The sequence below is a fragment of the Carassius carassius genome, chromosome 43 (assembly GCF_963082965.1).
Source record: "Carassius carassius chromosome 43, fCarCar2.1, whole genome shotgun sequence".
In the NCBI taxonomy this organism is placed as follows: Eukaryota; Metazoa; Chordata; class Actinopteri; order Cypriniformes; family Cyprinidae; genus Carassius; species Carassius carassius.
In genome coordinates, this window is record NC_081797.1 from 25,609,184 (window position 1) to 25,635,481 (window position 26,298).

The window sequence follows — 26,298 nt, forward strand, 5'->3', positions numbered from 1 at the left end:
TTACTGACTAAATAGTTTGTAGAAGCCTTCAATACTATTGGGAAATATATTTTTGTATATTTGGGGGGTGGGGGGTCTAGACACAGTCTCATAAAAATCTCATTTTTCATATTTTATTCAGATTTGAAATAGAAACTCATGAGACATGTGGCTTTCAACCCATTACTTTTCTAGATTGCTCCAGGACTCATTTCATGTATTTTTATATCAAATAAAAAAAAGATTTAAGTGTGGTAAAAAAAATTCAATGCACTTCAGTGTCTATAACTTTTAATATTTTTGAGCATTATCAAATCTGGTTGATAAAAAGTGAAGCCCAAAGGGTTTTCTATCCAAGTATTCCCAGGCGGTCTCCCATCCAAGTACTAACCAGGCCCAAACCTGCTTAGCTTCCAAGATCAGATGAGATTGGGCATAGCCAGTTTGGTATGGCTGTAAGCGAGGGCTGCTGCAAAGAGAGGGCTATTTAAAGATCAGCCACTCTAATTGCCACTGTATTATATAAGAAGGGGAGAAAACCCAAAAGCTTACAGCAAAACTTGAATAGGCGGTCTCCCATTCAAGTACACACCAGGGCCAAACCTGCTTTTAGTCTTTTAGCAGATCTAATATATTCAAGGTTCTTATGATCGGTCCAAACGATAAAAGGTACCCCCGACCCTTCTAACCAATCACGCCACTCCTCCAACGCTAACTTGATGGCCAACAACTCTCTGTTACCAATGTCATAATTACGTTCGGCAGGGGATAACCGGTGGGACGCCGGTTATCCCCTGCGCGCAAGGATGCATCTTGTCATCTGAGGACGAACGTTGGGATAGAACTGCACCTACCCCCACCTCTGATGCATCGACCTCCACCATGAACTGACGTGAGGGATCGGGGCGACTAAGATGGGAGCCGAAACAAAGCGGCTTTTGAGGTTGACGAATACAGCCTCAGCTGTATCGGACCAACTGAAAAAAAACGCCGATAGAAGTTGGCGAACCCCAGAAACCTCTGTAGGGCCTTATGGGAATATGGATTTGGCCAATCTACCTCAGCCTTAACCTTGTCAGGGTCCATACGCACTCCCTCAGAAGAGACGATGTAACCTAGGAAAGGAACAGACTGTGCATGAAAAACGCATTTCTCTGCCTTGACAAAAAGCCCATTCTCTAGCAACCTCTGAAGCACTCGTCTGGCATGTTGAACGTGTTCCTGGAGAGATGAAGAAAAAATCAATATGTCATCCAGGTAAACATATATGAATCCATCTACCATGTCTCTCAACACGTCATTGAAAAGTGCCTGGAAAACCGCTGGGGAGTTGGATAGCCCAAATAGCATAACCAAGTATTCAAAATGGCCTCTGGGGGTATTAAATGCGGTTTTCCACTCACCCCCCCCCCCCCCCCCCTCCTGATGCGAACCAAATGATAGGCGTTACGTAAATATAATTTTGTGAAGACGGATGTTCCCTGCAATCTCTCGAAAGCTGAAGACATCAACGGCAAAGGATAAGTATTCTTTGCCGTGATGTTGTTCAGCCCTCGGTAATCAATACAAGGTCACAGAGACCCATCCTTCTTCCCAACAAAAAAGAATCCCGCCCCCGCAGGAGAAGAGGAAGGACGGATGAATCCGGAGGCTAGAGAATCAGAAATATATTTCTCCATGGCTTCCCTTTCTGGAGCAGAAAGTGAGCAAAGCTTGTCCTTGGGCGGAGACTTACCCGTGAGTAGATATATAGCACAGTCATAGGGACGATGCGGAGGGAGAGAAGCAGCACGGGACTTAATGAACACTTCCTTCAGCTCGAGGTACTCTGGGGGCACGTTAGACAAATTCACCCCCTCCTTCTGCAAAACAGAACAAAACACAGACGGACAGGCAGACACAAGACAAGACTCATAACATTGGGTACTCCATGAAGCAACATAATTGTGTCCCCAGTCAACCCTAGGATTATGCTGAACCAGCCAAGGGTCACCGAGGACGATAGGAGCCTGGGGTGAGTCCAAGAGGAGAAATGATGTAGATTCTGAGTGATTGCCAGATGTGATGAGTGTAAGGGACTTGGTAGCAAAGGTTATAGCGGGGAGCTCCTGACCGTTAAGGGCATTAACGGAAATGGTGTTCTTAAGTGGAGTGATTGGAATCCCAAGAGTTAGTGCTAGTGACCGGTCCATGAAATTACCCTCTGCTCCAGAGTCCAAGAGTGCTTGACAGGTGTGGGACCGGGCCACCCACAGCAGTCTAACCGAGAGATGAGTAGAGGATGAGGCCTTATCTACGGAGATCCCGCCCGACAGTAGCACTCTAATTACTGCCGGGCTCTGTCTTTTAGCGGACAGTTGTTCAGGTAGTGTCCCGCTCCGTCCGAGTAGAGGCAAAGACCCTGGGATCTCCATCTCTTTCTCTCCTCCCGGGAAAGCTGAGCTCGACCCACCTGCATGGGCTTGGGTATCGAAGACATGGCTGACCGCATCACCGCTACTGGCCTGAGGGCTTTCGACGCTCCCTGGGAGTAGACACTCCCTGGAACGTTGTTTCAGACGACTGAGACGAGCGTCCACCCTCAAAGCCAGGGGTGGGGGGGTTGGGGTTTAGACGCAGTTCGAGCTGGCGACTAGGTGCTGGTGGAGTGGGGGAAGGCGGCAGTGGGCTGGGCGCAGCTCGGACACCTGTGTCACCAAGGCTTGTACTGGTCTTCCTGTAAGAGCCAGATTCTCTTCCTGTCGATCCATATGGGTGCTGCTGTATGATAAAAACTCCTGGAGATCGCTGTTGCTTGCTGAATCCATTGTGGTGGTCAGATCGTTCTGTGAAGAAATGATGAGATGGATTCAAATGCAAGTAAAAAGGGTTTATTAATAAATGTGGAACAGGGATGATGATGTGAATGATGATGCAAACAAAGTCCGGGGAAGCCAACACTCAGACACAGGGACGTTGTGGTACAGCCTAGTCCGGCGTGACAATCCCATGAGTTGAGTGAAGACAAACGACAATCCGAAAGTAGATGGCAGTGATAATCCAAGAGACGAAGATGACGTGAAGGCAGATGTGCAGGAACAAATGAACAGACAGCGAGGAAACTGGACAGGCGGGAACAGACAGGAACATCCAAACAATGATCTGACAAGAGACAAGGTGAAAACAGAGAGACTAAATAGTCAGCGCAGATCCTCTGCAGCTGGCATACTGATTAGTCCTGATTGCAGAGATGATCTGCCCAGTGACCGGTGGCTCCACCCACATCAACACAGACACAAGAGAGAGAGACAGCGAATTCATGAACCGTGACACTATGCATCACGTCACCACGGTAAGCAGGGAGGGGTCCAGAGCTTATTACAGTGTCTGAAATCGTGATTATAAGTTCATAAGTACATAAGTTAATATTCATAAGTTCATAAGTACATAAGTTAATATTCATAAGTTCATAAGTACCAAACTTACATCTGTGAATATTAAATATATTCAATATTTTAACTATAGTGTTTTTCTTTCATTTTCCGTGACTGAAGCCGTCATATGTAACACATCAGCGAGGCAAAACTGACATCTATTTGCGAAAAATGTGCTTTGATGCGCTTGTTTGATAATTTGTGGTTAGCCTACTAGTTAACCCATTTTTAATGCATACGTTTTTACATTTTATTATTTCGTGTTACAAAGTTACAAATAGAATAACAAATACCTAATAGTGAAATCCTCTCTTCTAAACTATTATGAAAACTTTTAATGTTGATTTGGCCCACCAGCTGTGTATTTGTTTCACTGTTTTTTTAGATAAAGACTATTCTCAGAGTTTGGTCAAACAGGCCTGCGAGTGTTCACCGGAAAACATGAACAAAATAGAGTACAAGATGAATAAATGATTGTCAAGAGAGTGTTTAAACTGAGATTGTGATGCACTTTAGAGCTTCTTCTGGTCTACCTGTGTCACAAAGACATATAATAGCCACTACCTTTTACCATTTTTACCTCAACTTCAAAATGAGTCCTGCCATTTTCTGTTATGGCTGTTACACTTAATACAAACCCGTCAATTTACACTTAAAGTTAGACATTAAAAGTCAAGGATGCCACAGGAACTATTTCCTTTGTCTGTGTCTCTAAACATCACACTGGTAAATAAACCAGAGATGACATGTAGTAAGAATTCATTGAAAAGGGGGCATGTTTTAGACCATTTAAGATTGTCTGTACCAACACATGTTTTAGATGTTTTAGGTATTCATCAGACCAAAAGGTTTGATTCGGGAAACACATACGACTGGAACTGCGTGTTGTCATGACTGTCTTTATAATTGATCTACTTTTATTAAAACAACACAGTGTGAAATTACGGTCTTCAACAGCATGGGCCCTCTGATATTTTGTAGTATATCTTTATTGTTTTCACAAAATATCTAAACATTTATCTAGCTTAAAATATTAGTTATTACGTGTTTACAAAGTTGTCATGTCTGACGTTTAAATTTTTAAGAACATTTGATATAGTTTATCGTATTTTTAAATTTTATAACATATATTTCACCAAACCTTGAGGCCTGAAAAATAGGGTTAGCATCAGTCCACATTTCAGCTGTTAGCCAGAAAATGCAAGTGAGACGAGATTTCATTTTTGGGTTCTAGTTTATGCTGAATAGTGTTTGTTGCTGTTCCACATGTTTAACACCGCATTACTCCATTGTGAAGACATGTACTGTGTAAAAAGTCTTTCACTGTAGAACTCTGAAAATTAGCTTGAGCCTAAGTTGTAGCAGAATGAAAATGTTTTCTTTTTATCTTTCCATGATTTGTTCGTGTTGTTCTGAACCATGGTTTCATTTTTAACATCACAATTCGTATTGTATTGTCATGTGTGATTGTAAAAAGTTTTGTGTGTGAGTGTCTGTTTTTTCTTTTGTAAACAAGTACTGCTGTAATGTTGGCAAGCTCTTTGTGTTGTCTGCTTCACTGTGTTCATATATGTCAGTATTCTTTGAATTTGCTCGATTAAATTCATTATTTAACAAAATTTTTGGTGATGTGTGTGTGTGAATATAGAATGCGGCACAAGGATCTTTAAAAACATTTTTTCTTTAAATATCCATGTAACACTCAGAATCAAGACTGCTTCTTTTAAAATAATAATATAATTAACACATTGATATTTTACAAGAGATGTGAATGTAAGTTCTTGGCCGATTTGTACATTATTAAAAAAAAAATTATATTAGAGGTCATCTAAAAACTTAACCCTTATGCGTTGTTGGGGACGTTTTCGTCCAATAGGGGGTAAAGTTGAGTCTTATTTTGGCCACAAATTTCTCTGTGTTTGAGCTAATGGAATGATTTTTGGTGACAAATCTTATTTTGACCCATATTTTGGGAAAATGCTTTGAAATTTTTCAGAAACGGTACACTCTGGGCAAATTCACTACCCTTTCGTTATGTTCGTGGATGAAAAAATCCACTTAATTAAACTGATTGTAAAATTAAAATGTATCAGATGAATATTTTTTTCTATTTTTTTTTGCATAAATCTATTAATCAACCTCAGTCCTGATCAAAACTACCAAATGTTTAAAAAAAAATCCAAGATTTTAACTCTTTAATTACCAATTTCATAAATGATGTCACTGATTTGGGAAAAAAAACACACACACAAAATTACATATTTTTAATACAAAAAGTGATTGTGGACTGGATATTTGTTTACATTTTTTATCACAGTCTTGGGCATGTCAGAGATTAGTAACAAGATTGATTTGATGCATTGTTAGTTTTTGTGCAGCATTAGATTAAAATTTTTTTCTCCCTCACTTACTGTTCGTGGCTGTTTTTGCCCCATTGACTTCCATTATAACGACATTTTTTGATTGCAAAGCCATGACACCATATAATCATGCATTCTTGATTGTTTGTGGTTTTCCCTTTTGGGAAGAGGTAAAAATTTGTTATTTTTACAGTTGATCACTTGGTGGGACCATTAACCCTTAAGATAGGCCTGTGCAAAAAAAAAGGCTTTGAGAGAGAGAGAGAGAGACCTTTGTGCACTTTCCTTGATGTATCTGAAAAAATCCAAATATGCACCTCATGCTCTCAGAACTACATATAAAAATATATAAAAAATATATGCAACATGAAGCAAAACATCAGATTGGCTGAATGAATATTTTATTATTACTTTTTAATATTAAAACTCTTTGTTTCCTGTCGAAATTTCTTCTGTGTGTAAACACTTGGCAATAAAGCTCTTTCTGATTTTGATGAAAATGCTAATTCAATCTCTGACAGCAGGTGGCGCTTTTAGAACACTAATCTAGCACTGCGTTATTGCTGCACGCAGAGCTGCAATTGAAAAAAATAATTAAATAAGTAAATGAAAATCTAAAAATAAATAAACCGCAATGAGTCTTGAGTTGTTTAAATAAAACAAAGATATCACTGTCCCTAACTTGCATCCTCCCACTTAATTCACTTCCTAAATGAAAAAAAAAAAACCTTGGACGCTTATAATACGTCTATCTGGCAACACGACTGAAGCTGAGCTTGCGTCCTCAATCACAACTCGCTCAAAGGACGAGGCCATGTAAACCTTTTCACAATAATAATAATATATATATATATATATATATATATATATATATATATATATATATATATATATATATATATATATTTAAACCCAGATAGCTTGCTGAAATACTTCTGCGGCTTCCTCATCTACCTCAGCCATGCTGATCAAGACCTGTGAGCCTGATCGCGCCTTACCTGCCTTCCTTTTCAACTAAACGCCTTCCGTTTCCACTATACTCTCTCTCGCACATACATACATACTCTCTCTCGCACATACAGTACACACATTCTTCTCTTACATACATACATTCTATATATGTATGTGTGTATATGTATGTGAAAGGCGAGTGTATGTGTGTGAGAGTAGAAATATATGTGTGTAAGGAGAATGTATGAGTGTGAAAGCAAAAATATATGTATTTGTAAGGAGAATGTATGTGTGTGTGAAAGCAAAAATATATGTATGTGAAAGGAGAATATATGTATGTGAAAGGAGAATGTAAGTGTGTGAGAGTGCCAGAATGAATTAAGTCTTTCACGGCCCCTCATATCAATGTATACACTCATGCGCACACATGTATATTTCCTCATGAGTTCAGACTTTCAGACCAAGATGGGGGCTATATGCCCGAAGTTTATTAAGTTCGGTCTGTCCTTCTTCTTAGAGTTGATGTATCCTTGGCCAAGTGTGCTCCTAATATGTCCAGAATTTTCTGGCCAGACTTCCATTTTATATAGCATATATTTCTTGGCTTGTGTATCACACACCTACACCTGTATGTAATCCATATCTCATTGGATAAACTAAAACACCACCCCTTGCAATGCAACTATATAATGTGTGGATTTAATAATAAACTTTGAAGAAGTTTGTGAATAGACTAAATGGCTTCAGGTTTATTATTCTTTCCATGAGCTCATTCAAGGACTGAGAATGGTCAGACGACATCGAAAGATAAAGACAAAGAAATGTGTTATTTAACAATGTTCATAAACATTAAGCCAAGGAGACAGAGACATTCTGCATTCCCAATTTCACAGGGAATATCAACAGTTGCTACGTTTACATGCACCCAAATAATCGGTTTGTAATTGGATTGACGGCTCAATCTGATTGAAAAATGTTCATATAAAGACTTTAATCGATCCAATTGAGCTCAATCGGAATGAAATTTTGATCGTATTGAAGGAGGTGGTTTATTTCTCTTCTTATACGATTGACCATCCATGTAAACACTCGATCGACTTGAACCACAAAATTGAAAGAACTCCGTATGTGCAATGACACAGAAATAACGTAATGATATATGACGCAAGGATGAGAGGCTCTTCCTTTTGAAAAAAAGTGTTGTATGAATGCGTGTCCTGTCATTATAAAACTCTCCTTTTACTCGGCAACTGTGAAGTGGAGCAAGACAACCTTGTTTTGGATACTCATCCACAGGCAAATGTTTTTGGGCACAGGGAGAGCTTTTTATTTTTGCTTGATAAATATGAACAGCACAGCACAGCGCTTTATATGTATATTTATCCATAAACGGGTAAATATTAAGTCTGCTTTTAAAAACTAAAGAAACCATGTAGAAGAGTGGTTATTATGTGCAAACAGTGAGAAACTCAATTCAATCAGGTCCACTTCCGTCAAGTATATTTATGACAATTATAACTGCATACAGTTAGTGTTGGCGGTATGGTTCTGTTCTGTCCATGCAGCCATGCTTGGACAGAGCGGGGAGAGCAGCAAGACAAACCCCCCTGGGGTACAGAACAGAACCATTATAAGCATATATAATTACAATTCACAATTACATGAGTTGTAAACAAAATGTGATAGAGACTGCTTCCAATGAAGACACTGTAAAGAAAGAACAAGTTAGATCGGATTACAGGTTCAGTTGGTGGAGTTGGGGTTGGAGGAGGGAGTTAATTTCAAGCAGCAATGCGATGGAAGAGACACCGAATAATGGGAATTTAAATAGACCGCAGGTGATAGGTGTCAAGACTGGATTGGTACACGTCAGGAACAGCTGACTGTCAGCTGATGCAAGCATGACTAACATGGCCTGACTGAACTAACGCGATGCTCGATTATTATCTATCACTTAATTTTGCGTTCATGTAAACGCTACAATCAGATTCATCAATCATAATGAATTCAGCGCGATTGAACCAAAAAGTGTGCATGTAAACATAGCCAATGAAACCCTTGTACTGAAACACATGTAAACCCATGATAATTAAATATTAAAACAACTGTTTTACACACTTATAACACACTTTATGTAAATCTTGAAAATTATTTGAGCACATCTTTTACTTAAACCGCCACTCATGAGAATGAGGTTTGACACCTTTAAAACACTAGCAGGTAACATCTATACTTGTATAATTACTGCAGTTGAGAGTATCAATTGTACATCTGCAACAGTAGTAAAAAGCTCATTCTAGATTAGCACCATCGGTATAGTGCTTTTTTGGCTGCCAATGGCATTGCTTATGATAGAGTAATGCAGTTAATTGGCCACCCAATAATGGTACTGTCATCCTAGCTAACAGCATTTTGTTACAAGAACGTTCTTGAAATATTCAGTGTTGGTTCTAGGAACATAAATAATGTCCAGTTTTCTTGATGTTAGAGATACGTCTTTAAAGGGTATGATGTTCCTCAAATGTTCTGCTAACTTAATTTAGATTTAAAATTCAATTCTAGTCAAATTCTAACATTCTAGGAACATTGACTTGTTACATTCCAAAAACATAAAATGTCCAGTTTCCATAATGTTAGTATAATGTTATTTAAAGATTAGTATGATGTTCCTGAAACACTGAATCATTCAAACAACTGCTGCGAACAAGCACTACAAGAAATAGAAATAAGAACGCAAACTTACATCAGCCACAGCCTTAGATGAACTGAAAATAAAAGACATTCAAGTCAAGTCACCTTTATTTATATAGCGCTTTAAACAAAATACATTGCGTCAAAGCAACTGAACAACATTCATTAGGAAAACAATGTGTCAATAAAGGTAGTCCAAAAATGCAGCAGCTAGAGTCCTTACCAGGTCAAGAAAATATGATCATATTACCTCAGTTTTACAGTCTCTGCACTGGCTACTTATCAAGTTCCATATCAGTTACAAATTATCATTACTTACCTATAAGGCCCTAAATGGTTTAGCTCCTGCGTACCTAACTAGCCTTATACCACGTTACAATCCATCATGCTCCCTAAGGTCACAAAACGCTGGACTTTTGGTAGTTCCTAGGATAGCAAACTCCACTAAAGGAGGTAGAGCTTTTTCACATTTGGCTCCCAAACTCTGGAATAGCCTTCCTGATAATGTTCGGGGTTCAGACACACTCTCTCTGTTTAAATCTAGATTAAAAACGCATCTCTTTCGCCAAGCATTCAAATAATGTATCTCTTAAATTGTGAGTGTAGTTGCATCTGATCAAATGTGCATTCTTATTCTTTAGCTTGGGTTAAACTAATTAATTTTACTTTTTTGGATCAGCAGCTATGCTAATGATGTCTCTATTTGTTTCTATGTTTTGCCACGGGATGTAACTAGGATTTACACAAGCTCCAGTCTGGATCCAGAACACCTGAGAAGAGATGATGCTGACCCTCAGATGACCCCAGATAATGCTAACCCTGAATCAACAACAGAACTAACAAATATTGCTACAAGTGTGACTGCATCATATAATAATTATTAATTATTAATAATATTAATAATGTTCATCGTCTGGCTGACTACATCTTGTATTAATTTTTCAAAAAATCCTGTCATACGCGCACAAACTGACAGTCAACACTTATAAGCTACTACTAAATATTGTAGAAACATAATTTTCTGTAAAGTTGCTTTGTAACGATTTGTATTGTAAAAAGCGCTATACAAATAAACCTGAATTGAATTTAATTGAATTGAATAATGCAAAATGACAGTTTAAGGCAGTTCATCATTGAATTCAGTGATGTCATCTCTGTCCAGATTAAATAGTGTTTGTGCATTAATTTGCAATCAAGTCAACGATATCACTGTAAATGAATTGACTAAACTAAGCAAGCCAAAGGCGACAGCGGCAAGGAACCAAAAATCCATCGGTGACAAAATGGAGCAAAAAGACTTTGGGAGAAACCAGGCTCAGCTGGGGTGCCAGTTCTCCTCTGACCAGACAAAACCAGCAGTTCAATTCCAGGCTGCAGCAAAGTCATATTGTGCAGAAGAATCATCTGTTTTTTATTTGTGGTCTTGTCCCGGTGGTCGTCTGAGACAAGGTCTTTACAGGGGATCTGTATCTGGGGCTCCGCTGTCTTTTTAGGGCTGTAGAGGTCCTTTCTAGGTGCTGATCCACCATCTGGTCTGGATACGTACTGGATCTGTGACTGCAGTGACCCTCTGATCTGGATACAGACAATAAGAACTTCTGTAGGCATGTAACAGAAATAAAGTCAATCTGGTTAGTAATACTGTTAGTGAAGCTGGTAATGCTGTTTGTGGAGTTGTTTAAACAGATCTTGAGAGATTTCAAGTCTTGTATCTTGTAAGGCTGTGGCTGAAGAAAGTTATAGTTCGTGTTCTTATTTCCCTTTTTGCTTGTTCACAACAGGTGTTTAAATAATTTAAATAATGTTTCAGGAACATCATACTAACTTTTAAATAACATTCTACTAACATTATAGAAACTGGCCATTTTTATGTTCTTGGAATGTTACAAATGTTCCTAGAATGTTGATTTTTAAATAAAAAATTAAGGTGACAGAATGTTTGAGGAACATCATACCCTTTAAAATTTTACCCCTAACATCAAGAAAACTGGTGATTTTCTATGTTCCTAGAACCAACACTGAATATTTGGAGAATGTTCTTGTAACAAAATTCTGTTAGCTGGGATGCTCCTATACATATTTGGTGAATCTGCAAAGATCTAAATTAATAATGATTTTCTTTCTAAAAACTCTGCACAGACTTTTGCATAACACACATACAGTCCATATCTTCTGAATTTACAGTGATGGCTGCTAAGACTCTTTACTCTGCACAACTGGTGTCAGTGTTGTTGTTGGTGCAGATTTGAGATAATACAGCTCTGGCTTATTCTGTATTTTCAGCTGGGTCCTCATATACAGGTGGTTCTCTCTCAGACTGAGCTGTAGTAGTCTCTGGAGGGTAAGGAGGAGGTGGGAGATCAAACCATGTAGGTCGGCTGTATAAAAAAAAAAAAAAAATTAAAATAATAATAATAAAAAAGGTAATCTTCAACCTTTAGATATGTGAGATATGTATATTGAAGCAGCAGATTCGGGTGACGTTTGAGCTCATCCGCACATCTCTTTAGCATATGTTATTTACTACCTTTAAATTACATAATGATCTCCTATATTTCAGCATTATATTAGCCATTGGCCACTTTACTTTCTAAGATATTGGCATCAGACATCCAAAAAAATAAAATAATTCACATTGGCCAACCACTATTGTTAGCATTTGTAAGCATACCCAATATCCATTACAGCCTGTGAGTATGATGGTGGCAAGTCTATCGCAGTTCTTGGATATTGTGAAAGAGAGAGCAACTGGAGACTATGAACTGAGCTGAATGCCTCTGTTGAGGATGAACACTGGGGTGAAAGGTCGTGGCTTCCAGGATGGGTATGTCCTCTGTCCAGTATGACAAGCCGGGAGAGCAGGAGTGGTTGGTGGCAGGCACCTCTGTAGACCCCCTGTGGCAGCAAGGCACTTCGCTTTCTCTGATGGTGCAGGACAAGGGCCAGCAATGCCAATACCAGGACAAAGATGATGGCACTGCCAATAACTCCATACGTGATACTGGGGTAATAGCGTAGTTGATAGTCCAGTGTCACAAAGTCCTGTCCAGGGGATTCTAAGAGGAATAGAAAATATTTTTTTATAAATTCCTTTTACCTGTATTACTGGTTTCATTTTAGTCACTAAACAGTTAAGTGATTTGAATAAGCATATAAATGAGACTAAAGTTGTGTAAAAAAAAAAAAAAATAGTCGGTGTTTCTGGATTTAAATAAGAAAAAAACTAAAAGCTACCTGATCTGAAATCATTTTTTGAGCAAGTAAATAACCAGTCACTATTCAAAACTACCTCCTAATCCCGATTCACAACAGTAAACCTATAATAATCTTTTCTAATTTGAGTGGTACTGGTAGGAATTTGTGGGAATATTGAGCATGCCACCAAGTCATTATGTCAAGTCTGCAATCATAAAGAAGTCATCCTGGCTAGTTGGCTATATCGCATGTGAGGATCCAGCAGGTGGCAGATTATTTATAGCCTTTTCTAACAGCAGCTGGAATAATTAAATCAATAATTTTGATGTCAGATTGTAATCTAGATAAGATTATGTTTTTATGAAGCACATGTCACCGAAATTAGATTATATTCCAGTTTTAAATGTGCATCTGATCAGATAGTCTATGTGGTATTACACAAGATTTGTATTTTAAAGAGAACCAGTTCTAAGGAAAGACAATTTGCTTTTTGGGTTACTTTTTTGTTTTATGAAATTCACATGGTATGATAATTAGAGATTAGGCTGTACTAAAATTGAAATATGTATGCTAATACATATGCTAATAATATTATAACAAAAATAATTAGCATGGTTTGATGTGATTGATGCTAATGGATTGCGTGATTTAATCAATATTTGTAGTGCGATTATTTTGTAATGCTTTTACATCAGTTGGTTAGAACAAAAGTGGCAGACTTGTTTCCAAATTGTTCAGATGACAAAATCCATTTTAATTTGGGTCATATATTAAAAAAATAAAATAGGCTAGAATCTGTGGTTCTGAAGTACAGTATTCATATCAGTGCGGTACACACATACTCCTCAAAACATTAGATTAATCTGCGCTGGAGCCATACTGGTGCACAACCAATGCAAAGTAGATAATTCTGCAAATAACTGCAATTGCAGGTGTCAAAAGAGAGACAGAGGACTGCAGCTTTAAGATTTAAGGATCAAATTTTTATTATGCATTGTTATACATTATAATGCATTCATTGTGGCATTTTTTTATTGTTATATTAAACAGCATTATGCAACATTGTTTCTATGTTTTGCACTAGGATTTACACAAGCTCCAGTCTGGATCCAGAAACTCCTGAGAAGAGATGATGCTGACCCTCAGAGGACCTCAGATGATGCTAACACTGAATCAACAACAGAACTTACAAATATTGCTACAAGTGTGACTGCATCATATAATAATTATTAATTATTAATAATATTAATAATGTTCATCATCTGGCTGACTACGTATTGTATAAATTTTTCTACAAATCCTGTCATACGCGCACAAACTGACAGTCACCACTTATTAGCTATTACTAAATATTGTAGAAACATAATTTTCTGTAAAGTTGCTTTGTAACGATTTGTATTGTAAAAAGCACTATACAAATGAACTTGAATTGAATTGAATCTCTGCTGAATAAAGTGCTTCATTCTTTTTTTCTGAGGAAATCCATTTCTCAAATCCTCAACCACATCACATCTTTTTGGGGTGATTTATTTCTTATTCCTCTCATCGCGAAGCAAACAGTTAAATAAAAGAACTTGAAGAACAGTCTCGCTGCTTTTTCTTCTGTTATGGGCGTATTCAAGCCGCGCGATTCAGTTTGAATCTGAATAGAGCGTTCAGCGCGGGGGCGTGGTCACATTAGATATAATGAAGGGAGACGTGAAAAACGGACATCGCGTTGTTTTCATATGGATTACTTTATCACAGAATATTTGTTTTCGGCAGCACTTGTTTAGTTTAAAAGTAGACATGTCAAGCTTTCTATAGATATCTCTCTTATGTCTCAGAGTTACAGTTCATTTTAATGACGTGTTTGTAAATGAAGATCAGCACAGACAAAGGCTGCATACAGCACACCTTGTTTGTTATCTTTATTTTATAAGTTCACAAAGTTTTGTTATTATGTCTGTATCCAAAAAAAGTAGACCCTTTACAGATTCGATTGATGTATTGATCTTATCTGTACGATTAAAACTGAAAGTGTAATTTAAGTTCTTTTCGGGGTTATCAGGAGAAAATGACTCATAACGCGTATACGCAGTTATGAGTAGCAGGCTGTGTAATATGTGTGAAATATTTTATTTTTGTTATCACTATGGTCATTTGACTTATAGTAGTGTCCAGTGTTTCCCATATATTGAGTTATTTGTAATCCTGCTCCGTCTCCCCCAGTCTGGTGGGCTCCTGCTCCATCTGCTCCACTATGGTGGTCATATGCTCTGCCCTGATGTGTTCCAGTCCCGTCTGCTCCTCCCTGGTGGGCTCTAGTCCCTTCTGGTCTGCTTTGGTGCTCTGCCGGCTTTGCCTCAGTTCCCAGTCTGTTCACTTCCTCATGGACCTGGCCCGTTAGATTGGTCTGGGTTTGGAGCATCTGGAAGCTTGGTGGGGTGGGAGGTCTCTGTTATGAATCTGGTTCATGGTCTTCTGTCCACTCACCGTCAGAGGTCGCCCTTCCTTCATATTGCCTCTTACACCACACAGATGTCACTGTGGAATATAGTTCCTATTATCCATTGCACTGATTGCACATACTCCCATAAGACAAAAAGTAAAAATGGCGGCATGAGCGACATGTACTTCAGGCGTAGTATGCTAAATTACATCATTTTGGCCTTCATGCCCTAATCCTAAACATACATTAAATACAAAGTGAACCTTAGTTTGTTGCAAAGAAACTCTGTTTGTTTCATAGTTTCCATCATCTAATTCGAGATCCGCGTGTCTAGAGTTCGCAATGGAGCAAACACTGATTTCCAATCAATCAATCTGGGACGCTATACTTCTATGTCTTCTATAATTCTATGGCTCTTAAGTGAGAAGAATAAAGACAACCGTGTCTACATCTTTCCTGATAAACGTCGGCAGTTTGATGACATCAAGAAAAAGCTCTGTGAACTGAAGATGGAATATTCTCTTGTATATACTGCCATACTGAGGATCATTGCAGCTGGCAAAGTAGTACTGTTCAGAAGTCCTGGAGATGCGGAGTCTGTCGTCCGGGATTTTGAGGCTCATTCCCAGAATGACTGACTTTGTTCGTCTCATTGAACTGGCAAGGTATTCAACCGATATGATCATGATACTGTTGTTATTTGTGGCATGAAAGGCCTATATATTTATTGAAGTGAGCTACCTGTCTCTCGGGCCGATTAACCTAATTTTGGCCTTCTAATTATATATATTTTTTGATAATGATATGAACCAATGTACTTTTTTATTTCACATAAATAATGACTGGGACTCAGCTTGTCTCAAATGATTATTTTTGTATGAATTATTTAATATCAGATTTTCCCTTCATGTAATTCTAGTGAGAAACTTAGCAGACCGTATCTGTATTTTTTTGTTTTGACCTACACAGTCTATGATTGTTGTGTGCGAGCATGTTTGTGTGTATGCTGCTCCCCACCTACCTACCTTTTTTTCTATGTCTCTGAATAGTCAACATGGGTAAAGGTTTATTTGTCATCATGTAGCTTGCCATATAAAATTGATCTTCTAAGAGCCTGGCTTGTCTATAATAAACCTAATGTTATCACACTGTCTGAAACCTGGTTGAATAACAATATATCAGATGAGGAAATTGAACTGGATGGTTATGTTTTGTATAGAGCTGATAGGGGTACTCATGGAGGAGGGGTAGCTACTTATGTCTCCTCAACTTCATTATCTGAGTCTATAGCCAATAAGGAAAATACTTATTGGAGAACCTACTCTAGTTGACCACAGATACAAATCTTTGTTGGATTGGTCATTCAATGGTCTTCTGTGCATGGAAAATTACATTACCTCGCCTACCACCGAAGGTGATCAGGGTAAGACAGAACAAACATTTTAACACCGATTTTTTTTTTATCCAAGACTTATTAGATATAAATTGGAATAGGGTTTATCTTATCCCCTTTGTTGAGGATTTCTGGATTTTTTTTCTATATGGAAGTTCTTAAAGTAATTGATAAACATGCCCCATGGATATCAGTAAAGGTTAACCTCTTAGCCTGCACCCCGACGCCCTCGTCTTGAAACCCTCTCAACTTGCACGTGTCAGTGTTTATGAATAGAATAGATTAAATGAAATGGGACTAATTTAATCTTGACAAACTATGTATCATTATAAAGATCTAAGCCTCAAGCATCGACAACAGATCGCTGTTTTTCAATGGAAAGCTTATAAAGACTGTATTTGCTACATTTGTGTAAGCAGTAGGGGTGTAATGGTACGTGTATTCATACCGGACCGTTTCGGTACAGGGCTTTCGGTACGGTGCACGTGTGTACCGAATGACCGAATGCAATATTTTGTTTGCGGAACATAGGTACATTTTCGTGTTTCCAAACGAACATATTAAGTGGCGGAAGTCTCCGCGTTCAGCACAAATCCCACCCTGCAGCTAATTCTAAGGCCGGTGACACACTGGCTGCATGGTGTGGGCGTGGCGTTTCTGCTGCGTGTCAGTTGCGTGACACCTGCTTCGCGTTTTCTGTGTCTTTACACACCAGGATCGTGCCTGACGCGGCGCTGGTGCACTGCTGCTACTGTAGGTGACATAGAGGGAGACCGCCGACAGACCAGGATCTTGTCTTCACCAAAACAATATCTATACTTCATGTTGAGCATAAATATAAAACCTACTGATAAAGGACACCGTCAACAGTATTGACGGCTAAATAGACTATATTTGACAGGTGCAATATGCCAGTGTGTCACCGGCCAAAGGTTTTCAAAAGGCATCACGTGAGTGTGAACATCACTACAATTAGGAAAAAATGATTGTACTTCAAACGCAGCTCCCGTCGGCATTTAAACAGACCTTTGCTCTTAATTTCCGATCGGTCCAACGCAATAACGAAATCTGAGCAGGTCTAAAAACTGAAACTGTTGAAGCTGCACTTTAAACTTTGGAAAAGTTATATATATATTTTAAATATGAGCAGGCCTACAAGCTGGGATTGGTAATGCTGCACTGTAATCAGTTATTTATTTATATTTTTCATTATATTTTATTATATGATATTGGTTTGAGATTGGTTTGATTTTATTTAGTAGAGAACTTTGCAGCAGTATTTTATTTCTTATTCTTTTTTTTATTTTATATATGTTTTATTAAAAAGTATTTTAAAAAATTGTAAACAAATTGTAAAAAAAAGGTTTATAGTAATAAACAACCTGCAGTTTAATGTTAAATGCATTTCTTTCCCTTACTGTATCGGAAATTAACCGAACCGTGACTTTAAAACCGAGGTACGTACCGAACCGTGATTTTTGCGTACCGTTACACCCCTAGTAAGCAGTACACATAAAAAACATGAACATTATAAACGCTGTACATACCAGATCCGTCATAATAATGAGTGATAAACATATCCACAGCTGTAAATCCCGGTTTAGTTAGAAAGGTAAAGGTCCACTGAACGACATCTCATGGAGCACGTTTAGTCCAACGAAGCAATAACGTTCTAATATGGATCATGATTCCTTTGTTTACGTTTCATTTACATGGCATTCATTTACGGCATGGTTTCGCTGCGTACAGTGTCACAAACAGAATGAGACTATCCACCGGAAAAAAGAATGAATGAAAGATAGGCGAAAGATAGTTTCTTTGAATTTTGGCGCTCTCTCGTGACTCGCTCTGATGCACCTGTCAGCTGATGGAGGCGGAACTTATAGCGATCACCTTTTTCTTTGTTTGTTTTATTTTTCAACAGTTTTTATATATGTGAGAGTGTGTTTTGTGTTGATTGTGAATGTATCTGCATGATTACCATCTGTTTGAGTGCAAATCAGCCCAAATCAGCTCGCTATTACTGTATGATCACGGTTATCAAAGTGAACGCGTCTATATGAATAGAGAGAGTGGATTATTTACTTTATGGCACATTTGTGTTATTACCATCTGTATAAGTGGCCATCAGCACATCAGCACTTATTTGCATCGTAATTCATTGTAAATACTGCATTTCTAGCAATCTCAGGATGTTCTGTAATTGGCAAACAAAGTTAAATCTTTTTTTATTTTTCTTACTCAAATTATTCTTATTTTATTTTTCTAGTGCTCAAATAAATCACTTATATGATGTCTAATTTTCTGTCTAGTGTTTTATAACTGAAAAAAAAAACTATGCAGTGGTATGTTTACTGGCTAAATAGTATGTAGAAGCCTTCAATACTGTTGGTAAATATTTTTTTTATATTTGGGGGGTCTAGACATAGTCTCAGAAAAATATTTGCAGGAGTCTCATTTTTCATGATATCTTTTTCAGATTTGAAATAGAAACTCATGAGACATGTGGCTTTCAACCCATTACTTTTCTAGATTGCTCCGGAACTCATTTCATGTATTTTTATATCAAATAAAAAAAATATTTAAGTGTGGTAAAAAAAAAAAAAAAAAATTCAAGACACTTCAGTGTCTATAACTTTTAATATTTTTGAGCATTATCAAATCCGGTTAATAAAAAGTAAAGCCCAAAGGGTCTTCTTTCCAAAGACACCAAAATTATGTTTGTAACACACTGAAGTAGGAAACTGTTACAATTATCTACTGCCATAGTAGTAGAAAGTGAACTGAAGTTTGGTAGAGCACTTTCAGCTGTGAGTCCCATAATGCTGGCTAACAGGTTAAAAGTATGAGCATGTACAGCACTCAATACTTAGTTTTGGCTCCTTTTGCCTGAATTACTGCAGCAATGCTGCATGGAATGGAGTCGATCAATCTGTGTCACTGCTCAGGTGTTATGAGAGCCCAGGTTGCTCTGATAGTAGCCTTTAGCTCTTCTGCATTCTTGGGTCTGGCATATCGCATCTTCCTCTTCACAATACCCCATAGATTTTCTACGGGGTTAAGGTCAGGCGAGTTTGCTGGCCAATTAAGAACAGGGATACCATGGTCCTTAAACCAGGTACTTGTAGCTTTGTCCTGTTGGAAAATGAAAATTGCATCTCCATAAAGTTAGTCAGCAGCAGGAAGCATGAAGTGCTCTAAAACTTCCTGGTATACGGCTGTGTTGACATTGGACCTCAGAAAACACAGTGGACCAACACCAGCAGATAACATGGTACCCCAAATCGGCAGCTGAAACCCATGTCAAGCATACATCTGTGCGTAGTGGTTCTTGAAGCATTGACTCCAGCTGCAGTCCACTCTTTGTGAATTTCCCCCACATTTTTGAATGGGTTTTGTTTCACAATCCTCTGCAGGGTGCGGTTATCCCTGTTGCTTGTACCCTTTCTTTTTTCTTCCACATTTTTTCCTTCCCTTTGCCTCTCTCGTAATGTGCTTGGACACAGAGCTCTGTGAACAGCCAGCCTCTTTTGCAATGATCTTTTGTGTCTTGCCCTCCTCGTCTTTTGGACAACTGTCAAGTCAGCAGTCTTGATTGTGTAGCCTACAGAACTAGACTGAGAGACCATTTAAAGGCCTTTGCAGGTGTTTTGAGTTAACTAGCTGATTAGAGTGTGCACCAGGTGTCTTCAATATTGAACATTTTCACAGCATTCTAATTTTCTTAGATACTGAATTTGGGATTTTCCTTAGTTGTCAGTTATAATCATCAAAATGAAAAGAAATAAACATTTGAAATATATCAGTCTGTGTGTAATGAATGAATATACAATTTTAACTTTTTGAATGGAATTAGTGAAAAAAACTTTTTGATGATATTCTAATTATATGACCAGCACTGTTATGTCTGAGTTACAGTAGGTGGCCAACCAAAACAGTGGTTCTACCGCCGAACATACCACCACGTCTGCAAAGTGCATTTGCAGCTTTTGACTGCTGAGTGGCGCTTATCCACAAGTTATCAAACAAGCGTATCAAAGCACATTTTCACAAATAGAAGTCAGTTTTGCCTTGCTGATGTGTTACATTTGGTGGCTGCAGTCAGAGAAAATGAAAGAAAACAAGTTTTATTTTTATTAGTTAAAAAAATATTTTACAAATATTTTTGTAGGTAAAATATTTAATATTCACAGATAAAAGTTTGGTACTTATGAAGTTATGTGCATTTCTTAGAATGAATACAAGCAGGATAAATGTCAAGCCTGTGCTTATATTTTCTCTAAGCTACATGGTATTAAACCATATTTTAGATTTGACACATTTAATAGGTGTGCAGTATTATTTATATTATATGAATTATGTTTTATGTTATTAAAAAGAAATTGTGGTTTACTTTGCATCGGAACATTAAAAACATAAAAAATATATTTGTCTGTACACTGATTAAGAAATAATTGCATGTTTTATGAATTATTTCCTTTATTTTAGTAAAACTTGAGGCACTGTATAATTTTGTTCCGATTATTTAGGCCTAATTAGCCTAAAACAAGAAACAAATAAATTAAACCTGCACGATTTAGCTAAATCTTTGAAACTCTAAAGAATGGATGGATTAATAAAACGTCCTCATGATTAAACTCAAGTTCTCTTATTATAATCGACAAAATGCACATGATGTAAAAAAAGAGCTTCATTAATTGAAAACTGAAGTGATTTTAAAGAGATCCTTCTTTTCTTGCTTTTATGGCTGGGCGATAGTCTATTTTTCACAAAAAATATCAATATTACTTACGTTCGCTGTTTTTACGACTTAAAATCAATATTAAAATGACTAAAGAATTTTTTCAAAACAAGTTCTTTATCATTCATTTACCAGTCAAATTTATAACTGCGCTCTGGTTTGCGAAGTAAACGAGTGGTCATGTGATGTGTTTCGATTAGCGCGAGAAAGATGGGGAAAATGGATGCTGAGTAGGTGTAAAGGAGGCTTGCCTCTGGCGATTACGTTTTGGTTGCACCAGCAACTAAACAAAGTCTGAAGTGCGGAAAATTTTGACCATGTTTATAATGAGTGAATAATGATGCACCATCAGTGAGCGAGGGAATGCGCTGAAGACATCTACAGTGGATTCAATCATTTTCCTCCACAAAAACATGTAGGTTGAGCCTAATCTCTGTGAGTAAAGGTTTTTCAAATGATAACTAAATATTCATTGAGTCTTAAAAGCATAATGTGGACAGAGTATTTATGCTAATGTTGGCATTATTCTTTTATTAAATGTCAGCTGCTAGTGGCGAAGCAAATCCAGCGGAGCCTTTATCTTAATTTCGTTATTGCCAAATACCCATCTTAATTTAAATTTATCTTAATTTAATTTGTTAAAAAAGACTTGTTTTTATTGGTGCATTGGTCTATTTATAGGCTAAATGAGCCTATGTCTATTTAGAGTGCTGAGATGTTAAGATGTTACAGAGGACTTTTTTTTTTTTCAACTTCCAAGTGGCCTTGTCTACGTTAGTTATGAATAATTTATGTTAAAAAATGTATAAATGACTTATTCTTGACAAAAGGCAAAAGAGCTGTGTGCGTGCTCACATTTGAATTATGTGGGGCTGTAAACGGGTTCGGGCTTTTAAAAAGCTGTCAATCAAAATGTACTGGTCGGGCTCGAGCTGTAATCAGATTCACAGCTCTAATCAGAGGCTGTCGCTGGCCAACTTGTTGGTGTTTTTTCAATGTATGCTTCAGATACAGGTCATGGTTAGGTGTTCCCAATAGTGACCCCTAGAGGACGCAGTTCGAAGTTCCCTTGAAAGGGAACTTGAATTTCAATACATTAAACTGACTTTAAAATCTCAAGGAGTTTATAAGTTAAAAAGGGTAAAATGTCACAGTGCATGTTAAATAGCCTAAATTAACTTGTGTTAGAAAATAGAATTAGAGCTAACAATATAATTAGATTTTTTTTAAATGAACAATTCCTGTATAAACGGGACAGCAACCTTTATATCAAACATTTTTAAATCGTCCACAGGTAAGCAACGTGAGAGGCAGATCTGCACCAGAGTACACGCAGTGAATGTGCTGCAGTCATTTTCAGATGCAATGAAAAAAAAAAAAAACCTGGATAGCCGAGATTAGGCCCAGACACACAGTGACAAATTTTAATTGATTAATCGACTATTTTCGTTTGCTGCATTTTTTTTTTATAAATTAAGTTTGTGAGAGGAAAAAAAATATATAATTCATGTATAAGTTGCATTTTATTACATTCAGAAATTATAACACCTGACCTAATAATGTTATAATGTACCAAAAGTATATTTTTAGTTCCCTTCACTTTACAATAAATCCTTTAAATTTAACAAATTTATCAGAACAAAACAAGAATTGAAAATATTTCATTCTAATGGATAAATATAATTGCATTATATAATAATATAGGTTTAGCTATAAACAACAACAAAAAAAATAAATAAAATAATTTAAAGCAAAACATAAGGTAAGGTTTGAATCTCTCATTTAGGGGAAATCCAAACGTTTCCATATTCGTCATGTTGCCCATTTGAAGCTTAACTATTATTCATGAGGTAAAATAGGCTTTGTAGTTCATGCGTGTTTCAGTATCGATGGAGAAAAATCATAATTAGCTATATGCCAAAGTGGACCGCTGCTCGTGCCGCATGGCTCAGTGAACGGATGTGACGTCATTGGCGATGACGTAATGGCGTCACGTCTATCAAACATTCAAATATATAAAGTCAGTAATCATAAGTTTAGTCAGTTAAAAACCTCATAATCATGAAAAGTTTACAATTAAGTTTTGCAACAACGCACCCAAATACAGTAACAGCAATAATGTGCATACAAGGATTTTAGTCTTGAAGATATAAAGTAAATAAATTAGGTGTCATCAGCGCAGAAACCATGATCCTATTACTATACATAATCCATTGCAATGTATTTGTTATTAAATGAACTTACGTTTTGCCAGATTGCCCTTCATTCATGCCCTCGGTTTACCTGCGCTCATAACTGTTAGTCAGTTGGCTTCACGCTGAATCAGGCATGCGCAGTATCATCAGCTCCTTGGTTCTCGAATCAGACGCGTCCGAAAGAAACGGTTTTCGGTTCAGTGTACTGATGATCCGAAAACCGATGCAACCGGTTCTTGACTCGAAAATGAGAATCAGCTCCTCGGTTTTCAAATCGGACGCATCCGAAAGAAATGGTTTTCGGTTCAGTGAACTGATGATCTGAAAACCGATGCAACCGGTTCTTGACTCGAAAGCAAGAATCGCTCTAACCGGCACGTGCTGCAGTTCAGTATCATCAGCTGCTCTACTCGTGTTCATGTCCTGTTTACTACAAACTCAATTTGTGAATGTGTCATTATTAACTATGAATACAGTACAGATATTTCATAAATTATCCCTTATTCCTATTAAACAGTCTTTAGTCTTAATTATTGTCCAACTTCCCTGAAAACCCCTTTGGCCAATACATAATCTACAATATACAGATTAGAAACATTCATCTTAAAAAAAAAAAAAAAAAGCAAAATAAAATAGTTATTTTATCACACTTTCCGATGTTTAACAAAATACTTGAAAAATTACACGCATGCACATTATCATCAGTTCATCGGTTCTCAAATCAGACGCGTCTGAAAGAAACGGTTTTCGATTCAGTGAACTGGTGATCCGAACCCCCATGCAACCGGTTCTTGACTCGAGAACGAGAATCAGCTCATCGGTTCTCAAATCGGACGCATCCGACAGAAACGATTCTCGGTTCAGTGTACTGGTGATCCGAAAACCAATGCAACCGTTTCTTAACTCGAGAATGAGAACTGCTCCAGCAGTGGGTGTGTTCGTTCGTCATCTGGCTCTGCTCGGTGTTCATCAGTTCGGTCTACACAGCAGTTCAGCTGTAAATAAATTACTCCGGGATATTGGTTTATTCTGACTCAGAGGGAGTGTCAGTCACGTAAAAAAAAAGTTAACAGCTTAAGTAATTTGTGGATTAATGCTTATTGGAGACGTGAACCGTTTCAAACTATCCAGTTCGATTTGGTGAACTGGTTCAACCGGTTCACAAAGAAGAACCAGTTAAATTGAATGATTCGTTCGCGAATCGGACATCACAACTCTGCATTTGGAACCTGGAGATTTTTTTTAAACCAAGAATGAACCGAAGTGAAAACATTTAGCTCTTTATCCGTTTGTGTGTGTGTGTCTATATATATATATATATATATATATATATATATATATATATATATATATATATATAGGCCTTGTAATTAATGACTGTCTAACAAGAATAGCATGCATAAGATCCTTTGTGTAAAGGTATTCTTTTAATTTTTGACAAGTAGACTGTAGCCTAAGACTATTGTATGTTTTGAAATTAACTCACTGTAAAAAAAAGTAATTTTTTCAAAGATGTTATAAGATATTGTAATGTTATTATTGTTTTACTTCCTCTTATCTCATTTTACAATTAAATTCAATTCGCAATCCGTCCCTTTGCCATCTGGTGTTAGTTTCGCGAATGATTTTAACACGCGACTGATTTGCAGTTAACGCCATGGCCCTGCGATGGCAGTATTACCCATTTTGGTTGTCTATCTACTGTATAGCAATTTCCTTTTTCATGGCGAATCATCAAAATTTGTCAGGCTGCCACGGACACGCCCTTCAATGAAGACTCAAGATCTTCACAATTTAACATTGCAAAGGCCTTTACATTACACTGACCAATTTTGGTGTTCTCGCACCACCTGTGCTCGGGGCCCTAATAAACGGAGCAGATACAAAAGGGTCCTCGCACCATCGGTGCTTGGGCCCTAATAATTATAAATGGAGCAATTCCAATAGGGTCCTCGCACCATCGGTGCTCAGGCCATAATTATAAGACACACACACTGTAAAATGGATGGGGTTCACCAAAACAGAATCATTGCACAGCAAGACAAGGAATATTGAATGCCATGGAAAAGTAGAAATACATTTTAAGAGTAGACTTAAAAATAGAGAAAGTTGAGGGAAATCTGATATGACCCAGAAGACCTGGGAATTTAACCTGGGAATTTGCAGTAAACAGCATCTGAGTGATCTTGACTGAGTGTATGGATGCAACAAATCAGACTGTGTACTGTGAGAGCCTGATTATGGAGAGATTTATAGACTAACTGTAAAATTTTTAAATCAGTTCTATATTTCACTGGTTCCCAATCCTGGTCCAGGAGAACCCCCAACACTACACACTTTTGGTGCCTCTCCTTTCTGACACACACATTTGAGGTCTTGGCCCTTCCACACACCTGAACCAGCTAATCATTGTCTTCAAGACCAGAGGTGGTGCTTTCAATTCACAATCAAGTCTTCAAGTTATATTCCAAGTCCTCAAAGAGCTAAAGGTATTGAGATTACTTAAGTGACTAATTAATAATTATGTGACTAATTAAATGATGATTGTTCATTAGTGATGAACATCTGCTGTTATTAACTGCACTCGCAAGTGAATATTAAATTATTTTGTGGGATAATTAAATATATTCTAAATAAACTACAACCATAAAAATATATACATTTATTTTGTATTTTCCTCACTTGTGTTTTGTCTTTCTTGTAACTCTTCCCTCTCAGTCACAATCCTGACTGAACGGCTCATTATGTAGCTCAGTATGGGGGCCTTTGTCTTCTCAGGTGTAAATCACAATGATATTCATGATAGTTGACGCCTACTCGCATATAATTTTACAAACAAAAAGTGTCTTAGAAAATTTTAATCAATATATTGTTTTCTGTGAGTGAGTAAACAAGATGATTTTCACATAATTTAGAAAGAAAAATTCTAGGCTACAAGCTCAAGTTCTC

The 26,298-nt window shown here is 37.4% G+C and overlaps 1 protein-coding gene and 1 pseudogene across 3 annotated transcripts in view; both read right to left on the reverse strand.

The window, feature by feature from the left end:
- Window positions 1-322: 322 nt before the first annotated feature.
- On the reverse strand, window positions 323-440 carry LOC132126021 (5S ribosomal RNA; annotated as a pseudogene).
- Window positions 441-11,265: 10,825 nt separating this feature from the next.
- ldlrad3 (low density lipoprotein receptor class A domain containing 3) overlaps window positions 11,266-26,298 on the reverse strand; it is a 111,534-nt gene continuing 96,501 nt past the window's right edge. For all 3 annotated transcript variants that reach the window (XM_059535842.1, XM_059535841.1, XM_059535840.1), the window contains 2 exons: window positions 12,066-12,450; window positions 11,266-11,772 (listed from right to left, as the gene is read on the reverse strand). In XM_059535842.1, the coding sequence (XP_059391825.1) occupies window positions 11,661-11,772; window positions 12,066-12,450 (497 nt within the window). In that variant the 3' untranslated portion in view covers window positions 11,266-11,660. The remainder of the gene's footprint in view (window positions 11,773-12,065; window positions 12,451-26,298) is intronic.